This window comes from Siphateles boraxobius, unplaced genomic scaffold (assembly GCF_051911475.1).
Source record: "Siphateles boraxobius isolate OS27281-9 unplaced genomic scaffold, OSU_SipBor_1 65, whole genome shotgun sequence".
In the NCBI taxonomy this organism is placed as follows: Eukaryota; Metazoa; Chordata; class Actinopteri; order Cypriniformes; family Leuciscidae; genus Siphateles; species Siphateles boraxobius.
The window spans coordinates 12,074,908-12,087,454 of record NW_027509192.1 but is presented as its reverse complement, the minus strand read 5'-3'; the positions used below and the strand labels follow the sequence as shown (position 1 = coordinate 12,087,454).

At 36.4% G+C, this 12,547-nt stretch overlaps 1 protein-coding gene across 6 annotated transcripts in view; it reads left to right on the top strand.

The window, feature by feature from the left end:
* grm8b (glutamate receptor, metabotropic 8b) overlaps positions 1-11,609 on the top strand; it is a 193,982-nt gene extending 182,373 nt beyond the window's left edge. For 4 of the 6 annotated variants that reach the window (XM_077211023.1, XM_077211022.1, XM_077211025.1 and 1 more), the window contains 2 exons: positions 8,051-8,297; positions 11,049-11,444. In XM_077211023.1, coding sequence (XP_077067138.1) covers positions 8,051-8,297; positions 11,049-11,098 — 297 coding nt within the window. In that variant the 3' untranslated portion in view covers positions 11,099-11,444. The other 2 variants (XR_013196671.1, XM_077211024.1) reach the window with 2 other exon arrangements.
* Positions 11,610-12,547: the final 938 nt, after the last annotated feature.

The window sequence follows — 12,547 nt, the reverse complement described above, 5'->3', positions numbered from 1 at the left end:
AAGATCCCGGTCACTTGCAGAATGCAAGCTTCTGGAGGGCTCATAGGTCTGAAGTAGTGAGTTTTAGTATAGGGGTGCAGAGCCAGTGGTAGTTCTGTAGGCAAACATCAGTGCCTTGAATTTGATGCAAGTGGCAATTGGCAACCAGTGCAAATTAATGAGAAGAGGTTTGCTAAAGACCACTCTTGTTGCAGCATCCTGGAGCAGTTGCAGAGGTTTGACAGTACCTGACATTACAATAGTCCAGTCTGGATAGAACAAGAGCTTGGATAAGGAGTTGTGTAGCATGCTCTGATGGCAAGAGCCTGATCCTCCTAACCCAATGGGCACCTTGATATCAATTTGACGTCAAAAGTTTGTCAAGACATCAAGATGCTGCATATCATTTTAAGGTCAGTTTGGAAGGCAATATCTTGCAGTGGTAATTTGGTGAAAAGAGGAAGTTAATACCCACACTGAAATTGGTTTGATTTATATGCAGGTCAATATGTTTGACATTCAATTTACATCAAATTGATGTCATGGTTTACAGTAGATGTCAAATTGATATCATATGGACATCACATTGACATCAATGATTTGTGTGTTTGATTGATATGTATTGCATATGAATTCTTTGTCAGGCTGATTAGTTTAAATAGCATTTTATTTTCTTAACTGAGGCCTCGAAACTCATCCATTTGGCACATCTCCTTTTGAACTGTGTGCAGCTAAAATTGCTGTGGGTGGACTTTAACTTAATAAAAAAAGAACAATTTCGGACTGGTTTCTAATTTTATTTACATACCCATGCTGAAATGGAAGCAGTGGAGTGATTAATTACATTTACCAAATTCATTACAATTTCATAAATGATATACAGCATTTTTGCTGAAACCCCACGTAAAGTATGGTGCAGTATCCAAATTTGTTTTAATATATAGTGATACCATTATAATTACAATACATTTGATGTACAATATAATTGTAATACCATATTTACAGGGTTACCAGTTAATTGTTATAAAATTTACATGACACGTTGGGTCGATTGCTCATATGGCTGAAATAGCTCAGTTGAGAGAGAGTTAGACTGGTTTCGGTTCGATCCCGGGTTTCGGCAAATGACGAATGCGTGAGTGTTTTCGTATGTGAGAATAGCTGAGCTATCTAAGGCGGCAGACTCAAGAAGTTTCAATCTTTTCAGAATTGTATTACTTTTGTGTCGTTATTTTGTTCGAGAATAGGACATCAGTGTGTGGATGTCAAATGGATGTCAAGTTTTGGACGTCAGTTTGATTTGCATATTTGACCTGTTTTTTGACGTCGATGTTTGGTGTCAATTTGATGTCTTATACAACATTCCCAGTGGGCAATTGATGTTAAAAAGGCAAATCTGCAGGACCTACAGTAGCAGTTCTAGAAATATGGTCTCTGTGCTGCTGTACTGTAGTCTCATGTCAAAAGTCCTTTCTGCTCGCCATGTAGCGTAGTGTCATGTCACATTCAAATTGTGTGGGGTTTTTTTATACCAAGGACCCTCAAATATGATGATCCCCTTTGCAATGGGACCCCCTCTTAAAATTTAAAGGCAGCTATATGTGCATAGTATATGTATAAAGTCTCATTAACACTGTGAGAAAGTGTTATATTATTCACAATGAAATAATTGACTTTATATGTAGTTACTGTACTAAAGCCAAAAATAATTAAATTAAGTCAAGTCACATTTATTTATATAGCGCTTCATGCAATACAGATTATTTGAAAGCAGCATCTCATTAATAAAGGTGATGATGTAGAAAATGTATAAATTATGAAACTAATTCAATTTTAGATCTACAGAAGGCAAAAAATATTAAATATTGACTATATTAAGTGTTTTTACAAATTGTTTTTCTATGATTATTGTTAGATTATTTAGTGTGTGCTGTCTGATAAACCTACATTATGGGGACAAAATGTCCCATACAAAGATGGCAATATCCAAAATCCTTGTCCTTGTGTACAACATTTAGCAACATTACACTTTTAGTAACCTGTATTTTTGAGAACAACTACACTCTTCTACTGCTGAGCAGTGACATTTTGAAGGCAACACACCTGTGAAAAGCCTGACATGGTGTCGAATCCAGTTGTGCATGCAACACAGAATTAGCTCATGAAGCAATCCAACATAGTAATTAGCAAAGAGGATTTTAAGCACATTGACATTGATCAAGATTTCCCACTTACAATGTTCCCGGCATGTGATGTGCCTGAGGCTCATTACAATAGATTATCCCTTGGAATGTTTCCCTTGCAGACTTAATACCTGCCAATCAAATAAATGGTCACATTTATCACATGCCGTCACATGCCTACACCGCATACCACCACCAACATTTAGATGGTTTCTTTAAGAGACTTTACATTTAAATTAATCCCCAAATATTAAAGGGATAGTTCACCCAAAAATGAAAATTCTATCTGTAATTACTCCCCCTCATGTTGTTCCAACCCCGTAAGACTTTCGTTCATCTTCAGAACACATATTAAGATATTTTTAATGAAATCTGAGAGCTGTCTCGCTCCTTCATAGGCTGCTAGGTAATTGCATCTGCCGGCCCAGAAAAGTTAGTAAAGACATCGTTAAAATAGTCCAAGTGACTACAGTGACTCAACCTTAAGTTTATCAAGCGACGAGAATACTTTTTCTGCGCAAAAAAACACACAAAAATAACAACTTTATTCAACTATTTTTTTTCTCCCGTGTGGGCCTCTGACGTGAGTTCACGAACGCTTCACGACGCATGCGCGAGAACTGAGAAGATGGCGCAGATGGGTCTCGATGTAGTGTTTAAAATGGTTCTAAAGTTCGCATTTCCTGGATGTCCGAATCATGAGAAACCAATGAAAAAAACTTATTTTAAAATTAATGGCTTACCTTTCACACTTTCCCATCAAACGATTGTGAGCATCATCTTCTCAGTTCTCATGTATGCGCGAGGCGCTCTCGTGAACTCAAGTCAGAGGCCCACTCGGAAGAAAATCTATTTCGCTAATGTGGTCAAACATTAATGCCCAAAAATCTTACATTAGATCTGCTAGCAATACAAGCTCAACTTCACAAGTTCAGAAATATGTCAGAACATAGTTCATTATCCAAGATGTAGGCACTGCATTTTCAGCTTAGCCACAAGGGGTGCTAAAACGCAACTTGTCTTCTTCTACAGTCAGGTTTGTTTCAGGTTTGTTAGAGTTACATCTATCCAATCTGTTGGTCTTGCATTTGTGTCTCAGATTGCATACAGTATGTTACTGTCTAGAAAATGCAATGCAAGTATAGTCATACTCATTGAATTATATAGGTTTTTCATTGAGCCCTGATTTTACCTAAAATTTTTGATAAGCAAACTATCCTTTTAGCCTATATATAGTACAAAATGTCAAAATCTTCCTCTCAGATTTTCTAATGTTTAATTATCATCTGTTAGATAGCATATCTCATTTAGATTAGCATAAGCGAGATATAATAGGCTATTTTTACTCAGTGATGTGGCTCTACATACACGAGGGATTAGCGAAACCGCAAATTTTTACATAAAAGCACTCTAGCATTCATTTTGAGAAACAAACACTATGAAAACAAACGTGGTAAACAGCTGGCCCTCAGGCTGGAATTAAATTAAAAGTTACGTGAAAGAGGAAATTATTTCCCTCAAATCAGACCGTTTTTTTCATTCCTCCGCATGACAAAAGACTGAGTCCAAATGGAAAGAAATCTGCCGAGCGTATATCCCGTTTCCCTTATCTCTCACAGGCTTATTTCCTTCGCCCTCACTGATGTTAAAAAGATTATTGCAATAAGCCACTGCAATATGAGGACACAGATATGAGTACTTTATTGAGGCATGTCTCTCTTATTCAGATCTCCTCACTCTGTGCTCATTAAAACTTCCAAGTTTCTATACATCTATGCATGGCTTGTAATTTGAACCTTGTTCGCATCTCCACGTTTCTGCTTATTTTCTGCATTAACGGCCTCATTTTTTCAGGATGCTTGTGCATTGCTCATTGATGGGGACCGATTGTACATTTAGTATTGGGATTGCATGTGTAAGAAGGAACTATATCCGTTGGTTTCTGTCGGTTCCCTCACTTTGCACTGCAGTACGTTTGAATTGAGGGGAACAGATGAAAAGATGAGGAAAGGATGCCTGCCGGGGGTAATCAGAGTTAGATGAGTCATCCGCAGTTTTACAGACATTTTGAATGCGTTCCAGTTTATATATAGTTGGTTGTGTTTATCCGTTCACCAGTCGCATGCTGTGGCATTGATTTTTAAACCACTTAAGCTCCCCAAAGATCTTTAGTTAAATGGAGTTTACTTCTTCGTATGGCTTTTTAAGACTGTGTTTTCTTTTTTTACCCCCGCTGTTTTGGTGCTACTGACTGGCGCTGTGAATGACAATAGGCACATGAAGATTTTCAAACACAGGCTACACAAGTGATTTTCAGAATACACTATAGGTGTATGTGATGCATTCCTGACTTATTTGAGCTAATTTTGCTGCAGATATAATGTTAATTTTAATGTTTGTCTGTGGAGATTGCATAGATCTCTGTGCTTACGTTCCTGCACCTGTTAGTAATGGATATATCTGAAATGCATTTAGATTTTTTCACTTAGCAGGCGCTTTTATCCACAGCGACATACAAATGAAGAATGCTACGACAAAAGCGCTTCATCCTAGTTGTACAAGACACTAGGAAATACTGCAAAGAAAACTTTTAGATTTCACATTCAACATTGACAAGCGCTTACAGTATGTGAAGGGCTTAAGAGTTACCTCCACATAACTTCTGGAGAAAAATTGTGTTTGTGCAAATTGAGTAAACTTTTTTTTTTTTTACTGTAGCATACACTAAGTAAGTAAAGAGTAAAGGTTTACTGAGGTTTGCAACTTCATGTCAGCTAACTCTCGTTAGATTATTAGTAGACTGTTGGGTTAGGGTTAGTAGAATAAATGTTACGTGTACACATACATTTATTCTACTAACCCTTACCTAACAGTCTACTAATAATCTAACTTGGGTTAGTTGACATGTAGTTGCAAAGATATTTATAGTCAGTACAGTAGAATGTCTAAAGTGGACCATCAAAATAAAGTGTTCCCAATTTTTCCTCTCCTCTAATTTTCCCCCTCTCCATAGACATGACATTTCACATATCACAAAAAAATATCATTTTTAAAGCAAGTCATTCGGCGGCCATTTAAATAACATCTTCAGGCATCTATGTTCTATTTTATAAATCTGACAACAATGATATAATAAAATTGGCTTCTTTAGTTTTAATCAGACTGTATTTTACATGGATGGCCCTGTTGAAATGGCACAAACTTAAAGGGATAGTTCACCCAAAAATGAAAATTATGTCAGTATTTACTCCCCCTCATGTTGTTCCAACCCCGTAAGACCTTCGTTCATCTTCGGAACACGAATTAAGATATTTTTGATGAAATCTGAGAGCTGGATCACTCCTCCATAGGCTTCAAAAGGATTGAAACTTGCCGGCCTCGAAAAGTTATTAAAGACATCGTTAAAATAGTCCAAGTGACTACAGTGGCTCAATCTTAAGTTAATCAAGCGACGAGAATACTTTTTGTGCGCAAAAACAAACAAAAATAATGACTTTATTTCAACTATACATTTCCTTCTCTGTTGGCCTCTAGTCAGTTAACTTAGTGTAATAGCGTAGAGGTACGTACCACGTAGACTCACTATTGACCGACACTCGTCATGTGGGTGATGCGTGTGACGTACAACAACAGAAGCTCTACGCTTTTACACTAGTGAACTGACTCGAGGCCCACAGAGAAGGACAAGAATAGTTGAAATAAAGTCGTTATTTTTGTTTTTTTGCGCACAAAAAGTATTCTCGTCGTTTGATAAACTCAAGATTGAGCCACTGTAGTCACTTGGACTATTTTAACGATGTCTGTAATAACTTTTCGGGGCCTGCAAGTTCAATCCCTCAAGAAGCCTATGGCGGAGTGATCCAGCTCTCAGATTTCATCAAAAATATCTTAATTCGTGTTGCGAAGATGAACGAAGGTCTTACGGGGTTGGAACAACATGAGGGTGAGTAAATACTGACAGAATTTTCATTTTTAGGTGAACTAACCCTTTAAGCTACTTTTCTGGTGTTTGCTGTTTTAGGATAGTCTTGTCTAATCTGGTCTAGCTGGTGTTCAGCCAATTTAGCTTGCCAAAACCCCTCAAAATCAGCAGCTATCAGACTAACCAGGGGTGTGTTTCCCATACTCGCTGATTAACTAACATAGTATCATGCATTGTTGGAGAAACTAACCAACTAGTCTCCCGTATACATGCGGTTCATTCACTCAGCAGCTTTTTCCACAACGTTATTTCTCCGAGATGCTGCTGTATAGCGAACATGACACCTGAAGACTACTTCACTGTTTAGTCTCCATGTCTTTTTGTTTTATTTGATGATTGATTAACCCTGGGTTCCCTCTTATATCTTTCTCCAGAGTCCCTTACACACTTATGCACATGTACTGTCTTCAAAAACAGCCCTGATTGTTGACATGCTAAAAGATATGGATTTAAATTTGTATCTGCATGTTATCTTGCTTCTTTTGGCCAAGAGCAAGATCTACTGTATATGTCCACTTCATTTTAACAAGAAACTATGCTTCTAATCACAGGTCGAGAGCTGCAGAACCACCCACACAAGTTTGCAAATGTTCATTTGAACTATGGCAGCTAAAATACATAACCATTCTAGAAGAAATGCTAAATTGGTTCTTTGATTCTTTGATTTCCATTGTCACAGCCGCTACAATATGTTGGTAGTTTCTCCCAGTTATTTTTCAGCGAGAGGCCTTCCTTATACTGTCCGGCAGTATTGAGACTTACACAAAAGAGTGGTACTGGGGTCACAAGGTTAGACTTGAATAAAATTACAATTCAAAAGGAGATTCAGTGAGTATTGTGCGCAGTCACATTTCCTTGATAGGATGGCAGTGCTCTGTTGTCTCGGAGAGACAGTACATGAAATCCTCTGCTGATGTGTTTACCTCTTTGCCCACGTCAGTACTAAGCAATACAGTTAATTTGATTTCAGGATCAACTAAGGAGTAGTATGGAATGACAACAACCTGCTGTGCTCTAGATTCTCCACTCCTGACCTAAAAACCACGGCTCATTCATTCTCAGCACCGTAATATAAACGTTAGGAGCTTTATCATCTGCTTCACCCACAGCAGGCATATGTTATCATTTACTGCTCGTTAGCTTACTGATCACTCGCACCCAAGGTAAGGAAAATAGTAATATATTTGTTAGCGAAGTTAGCCATTTATCAAACTCTTAGACATGGCCAAGGATAAATCAACATTTTAAATTGTCTTGCTCTGGGCGTATGGTTGCATCTGAGGTTTGTGAATTTGTAAACATAAGCATTATTGAGATTGCTTAGATATTTGAAAAAAATGTTGGATGGGATTTGACTGGATTGTGAAAAGTGTGCCAAAATGGAGTAATACCTGATCTTGAGGTTACATTAACTAAATAATCCACTAATATAATAATATTAGCAATAATTCATCGCTTGCTGCATTAGCTACCTAGCTACATTAGCATCTGAACAAATACCTAACCCAAATCTGGTGCTCAACTCATCCCGCACAAGTGCTACTGAATGACACATCAAATTGTGTGGCTTGTTGAGGAGAGGTGTGCCATTTTGAATATAATTTTAATCTGATGGACAATAAACAAAAGACAAAAACTCCCATAGACTTACATTTAAGGAGGAACCTGGTTCAGTCCTAGAAACAAGGGGCTAAATCAACGAAAACATTTATGGAATTTAATAAATGCCTTAAGATACACTCAAAGAAGTAAATAAGAATGTTCCTATGTGATAGGATTTTTTTTTGTTACATTAAAAGAAGAAAATATGGTTTTGTATTTCATTAGACATTGTCGCCTATAGGGTGGCGCACTTTTGTTGCCGTACTGTAACCATTGATATCACCCTCTTCTTTTCTCACTCTAGATGTACATTCAGACAGCCACACTGACCGTCTCTTTGAGCCTGAGTGCGTCCGTGTCTCTGGGGATGCTTTACATGCCCAAAGTCTACATCATTATCCTGCACCCGGAGCAGAACGTGCCCAAACGCAAACGCAGCTTCAAGGCCATCGTCACCGCTGCCACCATGACAAACAAGCTCAGCCAGCTGGCCAGTGAACGGCCCAATGGAGAGGTGAAAACCGAACTCTGTGAGAGTGTGGACAATAGTAGTGAGTACAGTCTTCTCTAACATGCACATTTTGTTATAATGTTAATGTGGAACATGGGTCAATGACATGATGCTAATCTATTAATTTATTTAAAAATACATTAAAAATGCAAATCATGCACTGTAAAAAGTGATCAGTTGACTTAACTTAAAAAAAGTGAGGAAACTGTTGCCTTAAAATTAAACATTAAACTTCACACGTAATTGAAATCCCACATAACTTCATTTTTTCAATTAGACATGAAGTTTATTTACTTAATTTTAAAGCAACGGGTTTCCTCACTTTTAAGTTAAGTCAACTGATCACTTTTTACAGTGTGTCTTTAGTTTGTGTATTTACATTTATTTTGATATATTTGGGGGACATAAAGTAAAAAAAAACAGGGTTGTAGTTTGACATAATATTTTATTTCCTCTTAAACTGGAGGTTCTCAACCTTTTTGACAACAATGTTTGAAGGCCCAACACTCCTAGTTTCTGTAAAATAAGTTTTAATAATATTCTTCAAGTTTTTCATTCTTTTAACCAATGAACATGACTTGCGTCATTCATGTTTTATTGGATTGGGATTTTTTCTTAAACAATTTTCACTCATAATTTCTACCTGATAAAATTTTTAGAGATTGGGATGTCATGTCATGTGGTGCACATAAATATAGAAACTTTTCTATTTATTAATTAATAATTCAACATTGCAATATATTTTTGAAAATAACGTATGCATTAAAAACATGTATTCAATGGGTAAGGAAATTAGTGTATTCATTTTTACTTTGTGGTTGCACCACATGACATTTTTAGATTCCTCTAAACAATTATTGTTGAAAAAAAAGTTAAAACAATTAAACCAACATGAATACAAAGAGTACAACTTGACACTTTTTTTTAAAAACTAGATTTAAAAAAAAAATGTATCATGCATACTCTTAAATGTCATTGACCCATATACATTGCATTCATATTAACCCTATGGGCTTCTTCGTCCGAAAATGACCGAAACCATTTACATTTTTAATTTTAAAATGTTTTTGCTTCAAAGTACTGTAAATATACAGTATATTACGGAAATGTTTCAATTCCTTTAATGGTGGCTAAGCTGTGCATGATCTTTGTGCTAATGAACTGATAACTTCAATGCTGCTATAATGTTCACATTGGTTACTCTCTTTGGCATTTATCTTGTCATCTGAAGCTTTTTATTATGAGGAAATGAAGCAGATAAGGATGCATCCACTTGAGGATCATTGCTAATTCATTAGCTATGCTGCCTGCATTGTCTGACGCTAACACTAGATTTCTTATAAAAATATGAATTACTGACTGCAAGCTCATGGAAACAGACTGTACTTCAGCAGCCAGTGTGGTGTTACCTTTTACATGATGGATCCGATCATTAACCAGGGCAAGGGCAGCATACACGGGCCCACAGCACTGTAAAAGTTAATGCAAATGTTCAGACCCTCACTAATGTGCCATGACCCCTCGGCTAAAGGGCTCTAACACTGGGCCAGTTCATAATGAGAGTCAAATGTACCATGTAATGAATGTAGAGAATACCATTTAGAGGACAAACACGTTTTGGTGTTTCTCATTGCAGTTTTACTATGTCCGTTTTAGTGAACAACATTCAAATATGCTAATCGGTGTTGTTGTGAGTCAGTTCTATACAGGTTTTAGTCATTAGTAGCAATATAGGCCCATTAATAGGACAATATTTGAAGTGTAAATGTGCGGTCACATTAGCTATGAACTGTGAAGCACCGTTCGCACAGAAGGTGCTTTTCCCCCTTAATTCTATGGTGGTTATGACCCTGAATGTGACTTAACCTAAAGAGATTATTGGCTATTATTGAGAAATAGTTGAAAATTCTGACATTACTAAATGACCCTGATGTCATTCTAACACAAAGGAGAAATTTTGAATAATGTGCTTTTTTGTGCAGTTTCAAAGAATTGGGACTGGAGATTTCAAGCTTCAAAAATGCTACAAAAGCACCATAAAAGAGGTCCATATGACTAGTATAGTATATTTCAAATCCTCTATAGACACAACGAGACTGAAATTCAAGTCGTTTTTCACTGAAAATCTTCCTCTTTAGTAAACACTTAACTGCTGTGACCGGATCAATATAAATGAATCATTCCAACCAAAAGAATGATTTGTCTTCAAAGTTTCAGTCTGTTTGTCATAAAGATATCAAAAGACTAAGGGTATATTGCATATGAGACATTTTTATGAAATTTTTTTTTTTTGGTGAATTTTTTTATCATTTTAGAGCCTGACAGTCCCAGTTCTCATTCACTTTCATGACATTGAGTGGCCGAAATTCACCTTTTGAAAAGAGAAACTCAAATGGGTTTCATAAAGGTTGACTGATGCCTGAAGTTTTATGTGCATATTTTCTGTTTGAGTGGAATGTCTAAAATAAGGGTTCGTTTTGATTTTAATTTAATTTTGAAGCATGCCATGAATTCTTTTCAGAATGACTTTTCACAACTCAAACCTTTTCTGCAAAAAGGGCACAAGATAAAGGCATTACAAGAGTGTTATTACTTTCTCAATTTTTTTCGTCCTACTTTTAAATGAAAGGAGGCAGCAAAATCATTTTCAATCTATGAAACAAGTGATAATAAGCTACGTTCAGAACCTTTAAGTTCCCCAACTTACTCTACAATTCTCCCATCTCTTGCTGTGACATTTGTGTCTTCCGATACACAACAGTCTTCTTTAACTGGCTATTTTCATTCTCAGCACCGTCCACAAAAACAACCTACGTCAGCTACACCAATCATGCCATATGACTGCACATCCTGAAAATGGTTTGGCATGGATCCGGCAGGCTCCGACAGAACAGGATCCAATGACTGAAACCCAAGCATGAGACATCAGTGTTGTTTGTGGACAAGAGGATGGACTCTTGGACTTTTTTTTTCCTGGATATTTTATAAGAAAGCCTAGGCGGACATCCAAAAAATGGAGACAAAAGCTGCCATTTACGTGGGCAGCCAATAAAACGGGACACTGGCAAAGGGGTAAGAAAAAAAAATACAAAAGTTTAAAGAAACAGAACAAATATTGGAGTCGACCATGTTACATGTTATTCTAATTGTAAGTATTTTGTGGTTGTGAAAACTTTTTCATTCTTGTCCCACAGTGTCAGACCTGCATTGGAAAAATGCGTTTGTCTCTTGTATTGGCTACTCTGGCCTATAACCTTGGGTTGTGAGTGTGCAAATGCCATGTTGGAAGCATGCCAATTCAACTTTTTATACAAATAATTTATTTATAATAAAGGAATGTTTTTGAAATGTGGTGGGTGCTTGGACATTTATGTTTTTGGGGATGAAACATGTAATACGTAATTCACAGTAGGGCTTCAAATAACAATTATTTTGATAATCGATTAATCTGTTGATTATCTGTGATTGTTTTTTTTTATAATAATAATTTAAAAGCTAAATGTAATGTCCAACAACTAATATTTTATCAAAAAATGAATATTTTAGTCAACTTTATTGTGCTTCACTTCTTTGTTGCACTCTCAGTAACCAATAATGAAATATGTTGTTGATTATTCTTGTTTTGTTTTATAATAGTTTTTCATTGACATCAGAGACATCAAACAAGTGCCTCTAAAGTGTTGTTTGCATATGCGCATTTTCAAATTCGGCACGTCCTGACGTAATGTAAAAGACACAGCATTGGTTTTGTCAATGTCTAACAGTGCTTTTTTTGGACTGATTCTCCCATAAAGCTATAGTATAACTTCAGTAGACTTTTAAATATTCTTAGCTATGAAGTCCCTGGTCACTTTATGCTTTTATTGAATGGAAAAGAGCAGCATGGACATTCTGTGAAATATGTTTTTTTATGTTCTACGGTAAAAAGAAGGACATATGAGTTTGGAACAACAAGGGGGTGAATTTTATTTCTTTTTTTTTATTTCAGAATTTTATTTCTTTTTTTTTTGTGAATTAATAATACTGTTTGTAAAACTAAGCGTGTAATAGTGCTGAAGAATGTGTGTCATGCATGTATTTTCTGTTCAGGTGAGACCAGACATTTCCAGGTGAGTCTAGCATATAAAAAATGCCAAGCTGGCAAGTTGGTATAATTTATGAGCTGAATCTGAGCAGGTGTACCACGTTCCAAATATAGCAAGCATTCATTATCTTTCCATGGCAATACAATATGTGTTATTTATTACCGTGCACATAGCTTTCCTTAAATCTTAAAGGAGCTTCAAAAAT